The following is a 16053-nucleotide window of genomic DNA, read 5'->3' as shown; positions in this document are numbered from 1 at the left end:
CTTATTTAAAAGTAATCTTTTTTTACCTGCACAAACATTTTTCTTAGCAATTGTCTGTGGTCAGTTCTTTGTTTCTTTCTGTTCTTAGGTATTGTAGCTAATGGTGGTTAGCTAGCATCTTGTTACATACCTGCAAGGAAGACACAAGGGACTAAGGCAAATCAGGGATTCTATGTTCATTGGTCAAGTAATGTCAGAGCAAAGCAAGAATCAATCCTTCTGATAACGTTTACTTCATTGTCTGTATCAGGCAATGCCCTTCCTTCTTGAGCCTCTCATGATGAGGTTACCCATTGGGAATGGGAAGTTGCCTCCTTCAGATTTTGGGGATAAAAGATATTCCAGCAAGAAAACAAATCAATAACATTTCTCTAATATGTCTTCTGAATAAATCGCCTAGATCATCTTATTTGCTACAGTTCAGGCACAGATATTTGTTCAAAGAAAAAGAAAACTATTTTGAACATCGGTATTAGCACACTATTTAATTTGGATTTGTGAAAAAAGAATCTTAGGGGTTTGGCTTTGAAAATGTATATTGCATGCTCACTTTCTCAATCAATCTTCATAGAATCTTTATAGAAGATTCTGTGCCATCGCCCACTAAACAGGGGGACAAAATTGCAGTGTTTTGAGGTGATTCATGATGTTTACGGAGTCTGCAAGCAGAATCAGCAGTATACCTTCATTTAAAAGAAAAAGGACATTATTTTGAGGACAATAATGTTCACATTTTGGACAGGAAAGATAGATGATTTGAGAGAAGAGCAAGAGAATCCATTTATGCTAAAATGGAAAATCCTTCCTTCAATAGAAGTGGAGGCCTCAGACACAACCGGTCCCCCATTTTTTTATGCTGCTCTTGCATCAGTCCCCAGGAAGATCAGGATCACTTCATGGGTTCACCAATAAGGTCACACTTAACAACCCACCTGAGAGAAGGATTTAGGAGCAATGACCCTTAACGACTCTCTGCCTACTCACCTAAGGACCTATTCAGACAAATGAAATCTCCCTGGAGGACATTTATGGGGTCTGCTGAAAAAGCTACTTGGATAAGTAGCAAAGCATATCAAATAAAAAAAGAAGTCCAGGTGCCATGACCCAACTTCCAGACAATCACAAACAAGCTACTTTTATTGTCTGTCTGTTATCTACCATTCGATGATGCAGTTGTCAAAGAGCTGAACTAGGAGCAGAGGTATCCAGATTCCAGTCCCTCCTCATTCACAAAGGTTCATTGGGGAACTATGGGCCAGCCACTCTCTCTCAGCCCAACCTGTCTCACAGGATCAAAAGAAAACAACAACAAAATTCCATTTAACTGCAAGGCGCTTGGAATTATAGATCTCCTCTTGGCATTTTTGGATCATCAACTTTAAATGCCTTTTGGCACAGAACCACGTGAGTCTGAAAATGCCATCCATGAGTGAAAATCACTCCCTGCTTTGCCAAGTTTCATGGGAGAGATTAGATCAATCGACATTGTCACTGTTTTCTGACAAGCTTCCTTATGATCCATGCACATAAGTGGCATCTGTTAATTCACAGTGTGAGAATTGTTTAAAATTCTTTATGATCCCTGGAGAATGCGGGAAGGAAAACAACAGCAACTACAAGAAATCACTTGTACTCGGTCTGAGGTACAGTGACTGCAAATAGTTATCTTCATTTAGAGAAAAGCAAATTAATTTGTTCAGCAACTGTAAATTAAAGTAAAAATGAATGGTTTAGGGACATAGGTTTTTTTCCCTGGAATGTGTTGTACCTGCTGAGAAATGCTACCTTGTTCATTAGAAACATCCACATGACAATAGCATAGGGTTGCTTATAATTAGATGCCTATGTGCAAATACAATGATTAGATAAGCCACATAAACATAATTATTGTATCTTTTAAAAAGCCAGTAAATATGGTTTCCATTGGGGAGTGATTATTAAAGTACAACATTCTCATGCTTTTGTTAGTGAACATTTCAATACAATGTGTGCATATAATCTGAAAGTGAAATAATTATTGTTATGAAGGAAATCTGTTTGCTGGATTGAGCCCTGTATCTTAAAAAGTATTACAATAGTGGAGGTCAATTACAATGATGACTCATTAAAATGAATTAAAATACTCCTATAAAGCTGCACAGATGGTTCTCTAATTCTTTTAATAGTCTTCTTAATATGTTTAGGGTAATAGTCTTGTATTAATATAACAAGATTATAGTGAAACCTAAGTGCTGGAAGTTGCTTGCAAAGTATGTCCCTGTTGTTGCATAATTTCCAAAGATAAAGTATAAATTGGGAATATTGTTGAATTAGTCATAATGCCCTTGAATATTTCATTTAATATACATTTTTCTCCTCTCTAATCTTCAGGGTATGTGAAGTCATGACTGTAGAAGAAAATGATTAGGCAAATCAAAGAAAAAAGAAATATATATGATTTGTTCTTAAATCCAGCATGATGAGATGCAATCAGTTGGAGAGTTAAAAGATTTTTAATGGGAAACTTTTTATATTTAAATGCCACAGGTTTCCAATATAGAGTGGAATCCTCAGTGTTCTCTGAACCTGGTTGTTTGCTTGCAAATACTTTATTACCCAACTAGGTAATATCATCACTGAATATGAGGTTTGCTCGTTGTTTATTTACAATAGCTTGTCCTGCCAGATGGGTGCCGGTGTGGTTTTCTTCTTAGTAGTTCCTGGCAAGTTATTGTATATAAATGGAGCAAATCCCACACTCACTCACACTGATGATGTTATCTAGTTGGGTAATGAAATGTCTGCAAGTAAACAGCCAAGCTCAGAGAGCACCAACAAGGACTTGCCAGTTCAATCTTGAGCTACATATTATATACTCTATTCTACTGGAATATATAAACTGCCTAGCTGGTAAACATTTCCAGATAGCTAGTTTAAGGGAACTTGTGGCTCTGTTTACTTTCTGCAACCATGCACTGGTCATCATTTCTAATGTTATACATTAGATAGCTAGCAATCCAGAGTTCCTGTTGTCTGTTGTCCAAAAAAAGAAAGCATTGGAATGTGACATTGAAGTATTGCCCAGGTTTTAGAGTTCTCCACACAAGGATTCTTTTATTTCCCTTCTATTTTCCTTTCTAGGGTCAGATTAAGGCCAGTATCAACATCCAGCTCAAACATCCAAATAAATCTCCAGATTCTTTCCATTTCCAAAAAGCTTACTGTTTATTGAATACACTACATGGTTATGTCAAAATAAAACTAACTCTAAGGTTCCAACACCAATTCATAGATTTAAACAATAATTTTTCCAGCCAAACCCCCAATGTCTTACGTAATCCATATCAACAAGTTCACTTTGTTATGGGAACTGTCTGCTTCACATCCACACCTGTCCTGATATCCTTGACAAGGCTTCAGGCTCTCATGGTCTTTATCTGAATCAAAGAAGTTTTGTTTCTCCACCTTACCCACCTGAAAGTAACACCTTCCCCCTTAATCTAAAAGCAAGTTAAAACACAAAGCCACGTAGCTGCTTTCATCCTTGACAGCCAGTTTATGTCCTAAATACAAACAATAGTGCCCTCAATGGAAGCAAAACTCTCACACTACGAGATGAAAACAAATGATGACACTTTGAAACCAAATGTTTAAACTGGAGTCACTCATCATGACAGAGATTTGTTTTAATGCAGATTAAATTTTAACACAGCAGATTAGGACAATCCCAAAGAAGTCATCTAAAATTGAGCATGGAAGTGAAAGAGTTAAGAGCATGATAACTGGGGAGGAGGAACCATCTGGGATGCCCCCTTATATTGTTGCTCTAAGTATGTGCTTATTTTGCTGAATGATTTCCCCAGGGTTGTATAGAAGCACATTTTTACCTTGTTAGCCTAAATAGCAGAGTTGGTCTCTGAAAATCAGAATGGCTTCAAATTAATACAAATGCAATGCTCTTTCTTAAGTTTACAATTTGGAAAGTCTGTGTGCACATCTACAGAGAGAGAATCAATGTTTGCCCCTTCGATGACCTAGTCTTCTGCTTTCCAGTATAGTATACTCTACAGTATTATTAATAGTTATTATTGCTTTATTTTCAGAATTGATCTATGCCTGGATTTTCAATGAATATCCAACTTTTGTGCACCAGGATAATCGCCGCTTTGTTTCTCAAGAAACTGGGAACTTATACATAGCTAAAGTAGAGAAATCTGATGTGGGAAATTATACGTGTGTCGTGACAAACTCTGTAACCAATACCAGAGCGCAAGGGCCTCCAACGCCTTTAATCCTGAGAAATGATGGTAAGACTTTTATTACATTGTAATAAGATTCATAAGAAATTCTAAATTCTAAAGGATAACAATAATATTAATATTCTAAAATTCTAAAGGATAATACTAAAAACCTATGTTTTATACAACTACAATGAAAAGTAATTATCAAGATTTGGCCCTGAACAAGAGTTCAGATTATCATTCATTTTAAATATTTGAATATGCTTATGCTTGGTATGCTTTCTTAGATAATAAACTGAATATTACAGGACTTCTGTAGATATAAACTAGCAAGAAAATTAGCAATCTAGTCTCTGTCATCTAGATCAAATAATTCTGTAAAGCAGGGGTCGTCAGCCTTGGCAACTTTAAGACTTGTGGACTTCAACTCCCAGAATTCCTCAGCCAGAATTCTGGGAGTTGAAGTCCACAAGTCTTAAAGTTGCCAAGGTTGAGGATCCCTGCTATAAAGGATCAGATCCCACGCCTTCTCTGCTTTGTGGCCTGGCTGACAGATCTGCAGGGCAAGAAGTATGGCAGGCATTGGATGGCACCAGCCCATTATTAAGGAGGCCATTGATATGCTGCTGCTACCACCCAGAATGTTCCGTCCCTCTGCCTTCACTCACCCTGAGAGCTTAGGTGAAATTTGGACTTGGCAAATTCCCACCTAGACCCCCATTCTAAGCTCATGGGCCATAAAAACCAGGTGGCAGTCCATTGACTTGAATAGTAGCAATCTGAATGATCTCTAGTAGGAACATTAAGTGAAATGTGATAAGATTTGGGGCTTGAAGTATTAGAATACTTGAGGATATAGTAAATTTGTATGTTAAAATTAGGCATCATGAAATAGCCCTGCTATTTATTGTCTTCATTTTCCTGTTTTACATTTCCTATAATTCAGCTGTTTAAATGCAATTCATTCATCAATATTCATATGTTAAGGCAGGTAATATAAAGGAATACTCTTTCAGGATGCAAAAAAGTAAATTAAAGGGCAATGAATGCAAACAAAAATGACAGTTGTATCTGGATCCCTTTTTTAAAAAAAAAACCCTGACAATTTCATGGCCAGTATATTTCAATATATAAGAGGAATTAGTTTCATTGGAGTATATTGTTGTTACATTAATAGATTAAGTGGCAAATTCATCTAATTTGTTATGTCCTGATTACATAAATAAGAACTATATAATCTAAAATGTTGGTGCTAGACCTATTACAGTATTTAACACTCCTTATAAGCAAGTATAAGCAAGATGAATAACAAAAATATAAAAACATTATTGGCAAAAATATTATCTTTGGGAAAACACTCCGTCTTAACTCTCTATCCTCCATTCCAACAATTCAAATAATTGAATACTTTTTTATAATATTCAGCAATTAGATGAATAATAGAAAGCTTTTATCAATGCCTTTGTTTTTTTAAAAAAAAACTTCTTTCTTAATTAGCGTTGACTTTGTAATCTAACACTAAATATGGATCTGATAATCCTGGTTAAAAGGAGAAAACAGAGTCCTATAAAATTATTTCTGGTGAAGATTGTTCTGTCCCATTCAGATTACTTGAGGCATCTTCATATTGTCTACTGCACAAGTGAGAGAGGATTCTGGCAGATTGGTGTTGATGATTATAACTATGCAACCTGCCTCTTCCCAATTATATAACTTAATTGGATTTTGTGTCCATTAAAACTGTAGGTATTTGGAATACTTAGATTTCTCCATGGAAGTATGACTTGATAGCCAAAAAGTTATTAAAATTGTAATATTGTACTGCTCTTGAGTAGTTGTCCCTGTTTCCATCTCTCTCCTTCAATGACTGTGCAAATCTATAAATATAGTATATCTATTTATCTATAAATAGTATTTCATATCTGCATTTTATTTTTAATTCTGCTTCCTAGGGGCTTCTCGGGAGCCCTAGAAAGTATAACTTTTCCTGGATTTTTGCACTTTTTAAAAAACAATATTTATTTTTCAGGTGGACGTAGACCACCTTGTTTCTTTTCATTATATGGCATATTCAAAAAAAAAATTTCCTTAACCCATTGGTCAAGCTTTTACAATATCAGGAAGCATTTTCTCCATGGGGAACTAAAATGGATCAAAACTGGACATGGCCAGGCAATGATAAAAGTAGACTTATTGTTTAGACAATTCCTGGATCAATATAAGAGCAGTTTGTGGCTTCTCTGCTGAGATGGTGTTTATCTAATTGTCCAAGTGCTAGATAAAAGGCAGTCGGTATGACATAGCATTTGTCAGAAAATAGTCTTTGCTCCGGTCTTTCCATAGTAAGAATTGTCTTCAAATTTAGGCTTGTCTTCTACAATCTATTCTAAGTATACTTTCAGCCAGTCCTCAATTAGCCTGTAAGTGCTGGGAGTAATCAGAGTGCACAGAAAGAGTAACAGTGGCAACGGGGGAACCATAGCTTTAAAAATAGCTCACAAGTGATCATCCATTTCCTTCAATTGAAGTAGTTTCATTACTTTTCACTTGTTGGCAAAGTCTCTTTTTTGATGTCCTGGGCAGCCTGAAATAGCAGGCCTGTTTGGTTTCCCATTTGTGCTGAAAGAAGAACCAAAACTTTAACTGTAGTTTTGTGACTCCAGTGTTTCATCCAGATCAGGATTTTCTGGTGGTGTGAATGTAGACAGCTTCAGCTACATCTTTTGTACATTATGGCAGCTAACGCCATCTATGGCATTAAACTATGTGCAGCCATTGTACAACCTGTTGACATGGCTGAAGTAAGCCCAGCCAAAGATGAGAAGATATTGAAACTAAACTATGACAAGTTAATAGGATGAATAAAAAAAGCAAGGTCTCAAGGCTGCACAAAAGATAAACAAGTAGATGGGATAGAATTGAGTAGAAGATCAACAACAGGACCACCTGCCAGGATCTTTTGAGAAACTGGAGTAAGCAGTCACACTGAGCCAAAATCAGGCCCTGGAATAGTGCTGACAAACTCATGGGTAAGCAAAAGCAGTTAGTGAGGAACAAGGCAATCTGTCTGACTATAGCACTATACAGTATCTTTGCCAGTAAGATACTGGCAGTGTGTATGAAGTGTGTAAGATAAGGTATAGTTATACAGAGAGAGTAAAATGAAACAGTCTTTAGAATGTTATGCAAAAACATTATAGCAATAGTCAAGAAATCAGCATTGTTATCATAAGTTGCTATCCGTAGCTTAAACATTAAATAATGACAGGATAAGAATGAGCCTACCCATGAAAGTGGATAAAACAGATAAAGACAAACATGTGAGGGCCAGTCACATGAAGACAATTTCATTTCAAAACAGCTGAGCAACAGCAGGATTCCTTGTTTTATTCTTCTTCAAAAGCCATTTGATCAATGTGAATCTCTGTGTGAGAGATAAACATCTATAATGTTTTAAGCATCAGATCATCTCTTACAAAGAACTATGAACAGGGAACATTCACTGAGCCAGCTTCTGTGTGGTTATATCCAGTATTTTTTTTTCACATTTACATTAAGCAGTTTTATATATACACTTTAATCATAAAATGGTAACATATTTGATGTTATATTTGCCTTGCCTAATATGTATTGATTCCCAAAGCAGATCCTTCAACTTTGGGGAATAAACCAGTTAAATTTCGATGTTTTGAAATTCTGAAAGCTTCTCAAACATGGATATGTGATCAGGCCTGAGGCTTCCACATAACCAGAGATTTATCTAAATCAGCAGTGCTGGCCTGTAGGCTGGATGCATTGTAACAAAAGTGCCCCCACCCCATTGCCGGCAAAGGCAAAAAAGTCACGATATGTCATGACATATCACGTGATGTTGCAAGTTTGACACCCCTGATCTAGATGGATCTATTATTAAAGATGCCTTTTCAATATTTTTTTCTTCACTTAGGGTTTGGTATTTTGGGTTTTTAGAATGTTTATTATTATAGTTTTTATATTTGCATTTGCTGTTTTTATATTTTCTGCTTTATCCACTATAAGGAGAGATGAGTGGCTATATACATTTGATTGTTTAATAAATAAATAAATAAATAATATGACTCTCCCCAAACTGGAAAATATGAAAATGATCATTTCTGAATATGTTAGTGGAAGTTATAGCTTACTTGGTGTAATTCTATGTTATCATTCACTTGATGTACATCTATTTGAGTCACAGTTAGGTGAATTAATTTCTAATAAATACACATTCAATAAATAAATAAATAACAGGCAATACGTTTATTGCAATAAAAATAGCACTAAATATAGATAGACTTACACTTCATATGATCTTTACTTAACATTTATTTTATAGTTTGTCACTCTTCAGATTACTTTCTGTAACTCTGTGTGGCACACCAATTTTTGAACAAACAAACAAAAATGCTCTGCTTAAAGTGATTATTTTTCTTTATTCAAATTCAGCCTTGTTTTTAGCTGTATTGCTGGTTCCCTCCCTCAGCAGAAGTAGCTTTACATTCTGCAGAGTTCTAGGGTTAACATTCCATGCAGGAGGCAGCTGCTGTTATTTGCTTCCATGGATAAAACATCAACAGATCACTTTAGAGTATAAGCCAGGCAACAGGGGAGCATCCTCCATAGCAGTCATAATGGCTCAGAATCAAAGATGCAGGGATTCCAGCTGTCTGCAAACTGTATTTTGGAAAAATGATACTTTTGAATTTTAATCCCATATTCAATGCCTCATAATTGCAGTTTTCCTATTATATTAAATCTTGCATTCATTCCTGTAGGTAGACAAAAAATAAGTACAAAGGATACCCTCTAAAAAAAAGTTATAATGTAATGCTCATGAGTTTATTCTCCAGGAAATCACATTAACCTCTAGTGAAATCGGTTCAGTTTATATGTTGACTGGGTATAAACATGACTTCTTAATGTAAACCAATATTTAGATTTATTTTATTTATTTGAAAGTATGGTAAGTGATTTACAAAGGCAATAAAACCTGTATAATGCCATCAAAGACAATTTGTCCTGGTATTATTTGAATCTCTGATGGCCTACAATTTTTCATTAGGTCTACAAAAGGCACTGATTATACTTTATTAGCACTTTGCTGTTCATAGAATATATATATATATATATATATATATATATATATATATATATATATGTATGTATGTATGTATGTATGTATGTATGTATGTATGTATGTATATGTTTTCTGAGGTTTTCGCGGGTATTTGTATGTAGGTCTTTGGTTGTTCGGGTTTTCTCCCGCGTAAAATTGGAAGTGTCTTCGTCGAAACGTTGCCAAGACACTTTCAATTTTATGCGGGAGAAAACCCGAACAACCAAAGACCTATATATATATATATATATATATATATATATATATATATATATATATATATACCTAATTATAATTATATTAAAAATGCGAATCCTGGGTATAGTCATACAGTAAAAATAACAAATGTAAAAATAACAAATGAATTTGAACATTAGGATAAGGTTATAAACAAAACTGTTTAATATACAAGAGTACTTAGTTTTCGTCGGCCAAACTGAGTATATCATCAAGAATATAAAAACAAGGATTTGGGAGTTCTGACAACAAAAGCTAAGTATTCTTGTATATTAAACAGTTTTGTTTATAACCTTATCCTGGTGTTCAAATTCATTTGTTATTTTTACATTTGTTATTTTTAATGTATGTATATATGTATGTATGTATTCAATAATGATGGTGAAAATGCGACTCCCGGGCATAATTATAAATGGAATGAATAAAGCGCGTTCACCAGGAGAGTTTAAAGTTAAAATACTTTAATTAAAGTATTTTACTATATTAAAAGGTTGCCAAGCTTTCGTTGGGAAAACTCCCCAACATCTTCAGGGCTGAGAGACCGTTTCTAACAAGATGGTTCAAACGGGTTCCATAGACGTCTGCGCTTGGTTCCTAGACTGTGCCAGTATTCCCTGCTGAACAGCTGATAGGTGGGAGGGGGAATCGGAGTAAAGATTTCTTCTGTCGTTCTCTCGAGCACTTGTGTTCACATCTCCGTCGATCTCAGGGGGTATTGTTAGAGCTATGTTCCGCCCTCTCTTGGCAGCACTGGTTCTCGTTGCAGCGGGGGGATTTAGTATGTATGTATGTATGTATGTATGTATTTAGTATGTATGTATGTATATTCTAATCTTAGGCAGATTGCTAAGAGCTACAGGCCAATTTTGGGAGAGGAAGCCCTCATTGAGTGGCTGTTAGGTCTTCTTTGAAGTTAACAGATAAACTGTTATGTAATGATACATCAAATATTCCCAGTTAACTCTGGAATACTTGAGAATATGAAATGCAGAAATCAGCCCATTGTAGCATCTATTTTGTATTCACAGGAGTGATGGGTGAATATGAGCCAAAAATCGAAGTGCAGTTCCCAGAAACGGTGCCATCTGCCAAAGGAACAACTGTGAGGCTGGAGTGTTTTGCACTGGGAAAGTAAGTTTTTGCCAATCACACAATAGTACTGAAATTATTTTCAGACAGTTAATACAGTCTACCAAATTGGAGAATTCTGTTGGACACAATTTATATTTGCTCCAGGACCCTTTCAACAAATTGCTCATTTTCCAGTGCTACACAAATTGTCACTTCAAACAGCATCATCTTCCTGGAATCAAATTAAAGATTTACCTGCTTTATTACATCTAATCCATCAATCATTTAATCTAATAACAAAAGTTATTGAGGTATGATCCTTCTCCAGATAGGCCACACAAACCAACTGAAAATATTATACAAATTGGATGCATAAAATAAATCTTGAGGACCTGATGAATTGTATGCTAAAAATAATTTTGCAGTATTCCACAGCAATGAGAAAATTCAGTGTCAGGACTTAGCATGAAAGTGATTTATTATAAGGGAACCATAATGCTGTTGTATTTGTCTACAATACAGACCTGGTATACTGTGACCTGTTCCGATAAATTAATTCAGAGTGTCTCTTTCATGGATATGCTTGGTGGATCTGTGACCTGTAATAAAAAAGTCAAACTCAGTGTACTCTATTACCTGCTGTGAATAACAACAGAGGACACTGATATTTTTGTAGTTTGTCACTGAGCTCCTAGATATATCATCTGGTCAAAGACACAATGTTTAGTTTGATTCCACAATATTGTCCTACATACTACAAATGAAATTTAAATTATATTTGAAAATTTAGGTGAAATCAAGTCTTTATTACAATTTAAATTAATCATTGGTGACTTAATGCCATTGTTATAAGAATTCTAGATAGTGTGTGTGTACGTGTATACAAAATATATACAAAATAGCCAATTTTATGACAGGAGCAAAACTTACAGGTATTTGTTTTCAATGAAAAGGATACTTATGTCATATCTCTACAGGTATTTAGGCCTACTCCTAATCACCAGTTTGTCCAATGCTGAAATATGTTCCCTCATATCCCACACTTACTACTATATTTCAAATTTTTCTCTTAGCAAGCCTGCATTTATATTCCATAGTCTGCCATTAATTTATTTTTGGAGAAGCTGTTCCATGTTTTATAGGCTACATGTTTCAAATAAATCGAATGATGGATTAGGGATTGGTTTGGGGGAAAATATTTCTGTTTGAAAAAGACAGCAGATATCTTTATGTCTAAATATATCATATTTCTATTTATTGGAAAACTGTGCTTATAGAAAGATTTAATTAATGGTTTATGTTCCCAGAAAGAATAAAATCAATGCAGAATTGTGTATGAAATGGACAGAATCCTCTAGCATAAATATCAGAAGCATACAGGCCCACAGGATATGCCCATTGGACATGCCTTTCTCAGTATGCTCTCCACTAAATATTTTGAGCTACATGATCATAGGCAAAAACCCACATTAAGATATGTGACAAAAGTCACCATCATTGCATGATAATAAGTATAACCAATAACAGCCCAGGTATAAATATGACTAATTGAAGATGTAGATCAGCTTTTCCTAACTTGGCACCTTCAAGATGTTTTGGTATTTCCAGAATTTCCACTCAGTTTAATTAGACATTGGGAAGAGCTGACCTAAGTTTTGATGATCATATAATGGAATTGTTTTGTCTAGAAATTATTAATAAATAATACATGTGTCATTTAAAATTACATAGCCTTTACCATCATATTTTTTTTCCTTTTATTGTTCATAAATAGCCCAGTTCCTACAATCAGCTGGAGAAGAACAGATGGAAAGCAAATCCCCAAAAAAGCTCGGAGACACAAATCAAGCAGCATTCTTGAAATTCCCAACTTTCAGCAGGAAGATGCTGGCATGTATGAATGCCTAGCTGAAAATGTGAGAGGAAGGAACGTGGCCAGGGGCCAACTTACATTTTATGGTACCCAGTTTATTTATTTACCTGATTTTCATTATAGCTGAGGCCAAAATGCAGTAAATGCTTTGTTGCAATGTCAGTGTTGATATTTCTCTTCACATTTTGTATTGTAAATAGATCTACTCAGCAAGTGTAATTTTACATAAAATAAAAACCTCTGAGACAGGCTTATTGATTGAGGCTATGAAATGTGGAAGAAGTAAAAACGTATGTCATGAGACAGAGATTGGCCTAGTAAAAAAACAAACTGCTATTGTAAAGCAATTCATTCAGGGTTTCTTTTTTTTCATCATCTGTTAGAAAACATGCTGTTTTGAATAATCTTAGCAGTTCTGCCTTTAAACAAAATTAGGACTGCTTGTTTCTTTTATTGCTTTCATCAAGTCTTTGTTTCTGAGTGATCTTTCATTGGTACCACCTCTTCATGTAAAAATCCAAATGGCCCCCTTACACCAATTTCTATTAACCCAGTACTTGTTATGGTGAAAATCTAATAATGAGCTCTATATCTATCTGAAGTTATGGTGCAACTCATTTCTGCAGTCCAGGATGTTATAAGATCCTTGTGACACTAATACACGAATGTTTGTGTTATGAAAATAAGGGTAAGAACAGGCAATTGTTTTATGCCTTAAAGCCAGCCATGTTTTATCCCTCCCAGCTAAACATGACAATAGAAGGTATTCCATGATCTTTTCAAAAGGAAAGAACTATATATTTATTTAGCCTATTTAGCATACCTTTTTTATCTCTAATTTTAAAGAAAGGTTGCCAAGACAGTTGGATAGCCAATAGCTTTATCCAGAAGAAATAATGAATGAAAAAAAAAACCCAGTCAGGATTTTTTTTTTTTAAAGGATTCTTGAGGTTGATGCTTGTGTGAAAAATGGTCATGCTTTATTTTGGAAATAATATGTAGGAAAGCTCATGTTGCTTAAAGCATGTCTATAGCTAAGTGTCTCCTTCCACTATGGAGAAAGAGCAAGTCAGGTAAGTATCTGAACAACACAGGTTAGAGTAAGAGAAAAAGAAAGAAGACTTGGATTGTTTTTTTAAAAATCTGATACATACTTGTTTTCAAGTGAAACTCCCATTGAAAAGCAACAAAAGGCTTTAGGAGCAGAACTATAGCTTCAGCTTGATAGAATGATAATCAGGGAATACTTACTTACCAGGATGTATATCTGTCAGATTAACAAGCTACTTAAATAATGGGTTGATAACTTCCAAAGGTAGCTTGAAAACATGTTAGGAACATTTATAGCTAGCTTGAAAACCATACCAAAGAGTACTCAGAAACAAATCCTTATAAAATCAGAGTGAGATACTAAAAGTGATACTATAGGATCATTTCTGGATCCAATATTCTTCAACATTTCATTAATGACTAATAATCACAAAGTGATGGCGGGAACTCAAAAGTATAGGATGGGGAATATCTGGCTTGTTAATAGTTTGAAGAATCTTCAAATTGAAATTGATCTGAACCTTAATTTGAGTTATTTAGAAATACTGCAATTGCAAAAAGGTAGATGCTGTTTTAGGCTGCATCAATAGATGTATACTTTCCAAGTCACAGAAAGTAACAGTTTTATTCTGTTTTGTATTGATCAGATTAAAGATTCAGGCAAACTGGTGCAAAAAAAGACCTCCACCATTATAGCTTCCTTTCCCTCCTATTCTTAATTCAGAAGTCTTAATTTCAATGTTTATAAATGCCCAAAAGGAACTACCATTTTGCAAAATGCAAAATCTTGCCAAAAAGGGGTGGGGGTGGGGTGTCAAGTTAAAATAGACCTGAAAGAATAACATTTAATGCATGGTCAGTTTGGACCAATAAATAATTTTGTCCCAGTTGGAATAGCAATGCTGACAAGTTTAGCACACTGGCAATGAACCTCTCCAGGTTCATTTTTCTCATTAGTTTCACAGCCAGTCTTTTAGTTACCATCATTGAGAATATCTAGGAATACCATCTCTTTTCATTTATTGAGACTGCATGACATTGATCAAAGGCATCCATCATTACAGCATTTATTTTTTAGCTTTGAATGCCTTCATGATTTCTTTCTCCATGGAAATTGTTCCATAAAATTGCTCATTTTCAGCCATATGGCTAGGGCACCAATTCTATGTCTCCAGCTCTAGATTAATTTTAGACCTAACACTGCTACTCACAAAGGTGCCACAAAGATTGTTTTTCTTCTCCGGTGTCATCAGACTTAAAGATATTATGAAATCTGAACTATCCCTAGAATATAAATGAGTTACTGTCATATTCTAAAGTTTTACTTTACTTCACTTTAGTATCATTTTCTGGTTGAAGTGAATAACACAATTCTTTCATGCAGACCAAATTTCATCTTCTATACTATAGTTATAAATAAATTACAGTAACCCAAACTCTAGTTTTAGTCTCCCTAAACTTAAAGTTGGGTGATAAAGATTTGTATCTCATCTAGAACTACAGTGGGAACTCTTATGAGACCTATGGAAACGATTTGAGCTAATTCTGGAAGACCTGATCCTGAACTTTTGAAACTGTATCAGGGTTGTTTGAATGGCTATAATTGTACGCATTGGGGGGGGGGAGGAACTGATTGCATCTCTTGCCAGAGTTTCAGAAAAGTGAAAGTAGCTCATTCTAAATTCCTTTGGTGTGAATGTGTGCATAATGAGAATATTGAACATTATAAAGTGTGACTGCTATGGTGAAATTTTCTGGGAACACAATGTATATAAATTGATGCAGTGTGAAGCAATCAAGTACCATGAACAGAAGGGTTTTTTAAATATTTAATTTAGTGGCAGATCTGAAACTAAAGAGATAGTAGTATAATTTCAAATTGCCATAGTAAAAAACCCCTTCCCTAAAAATTACAGGTCTACTTTTAGGTTGATCAATTAACTTTGCCCAAATTTCATATACTTGTAATTAAGACACAAAAATATTGATTAAAGTCAAGGCATGATTAAGGTCACCACATAAATCATACAATACATATTAGTGGTCAGTCAGCAATAAGATATAAAGTCTTATTTTATTCTTTAGCATTGCTCTTCTTCCTCCTTGCAGGCTAACGTTGAAATATTATTAGTAGATCTTGTTTATTTTTAACAGACAAGAGAGACCAATGGCCCTTGGCTTTTCTTGACTGCAGAAGGTTAAAAAAATGGAATAAATAAATACCTGGCTTAATTGAGCCAAGTAAACAAGAAGAAAGGAGCAAACCCAAGTATTTTTAAGCAGAATTGCTATAGTACTAGCCAATTCCAAGAAAGAGAAAAAAGTAAATTGAATTATGTGAGACAGAGTCAATCCGTAGATACAAAATAACAATTCAGTCCAAAATTAAGATGATAATACAAAATTATAATGATCAAATTAGTATATTTTTTTTAGTATATTTTATATTTCAAACAAAAGATCTTAAA

General features: G+C 34.7%; 1 protein-coding gene across 4 annotated transcripts in view; it reads left to right on the top strand.

Moving 5' to 3' along the window:
• The window catches only part of CNTN4 (contactin 4), a 175042-nt gene that overhangs the window by 46458 nt on the left and 112531 nt on the right, over positions 1-16053 (top strand). For all 4 annotated transcript variants that reach the window (XM_039321679.1, XM_039321681.1, XM_039321678.1 and 1 more), the window contains exons 2-4: positions 4083-4286; positions 10620-10722; positions 12437-12621. In XM_039321679.1, the coding sequence (XP_039177613.1) occupies positions 4083-4286; positions 10620-10722; positions 12437-12621 (492 nt within the window). The remainder of the gene's footprint in view (positions 1-4082; positions 4287-10619; positions 10723-12436; positions 12622-16053) is intronic.

Source organism: Crotalus tigris, unplaced genomic scaffold (genome assembly GCF_016545835.1).
Source record: "Crotalus tigris isolate CLP2741 ecotype Arizona unplaced genomic scaffold, ASM1654583v1 scf7180000023780.715972, whole genome shotgun sequence".
Lineage (NCBI taxonomy): Eukaryota > Metazoa > Chordata > Lepidosauria > Squamata > Viperidae > Crotalus > Crotalus tigris.
Note: the sequence above shows the minus strand (reverse complement) of the source record. Positions and strands in the feature narration are given on the sequence as shown.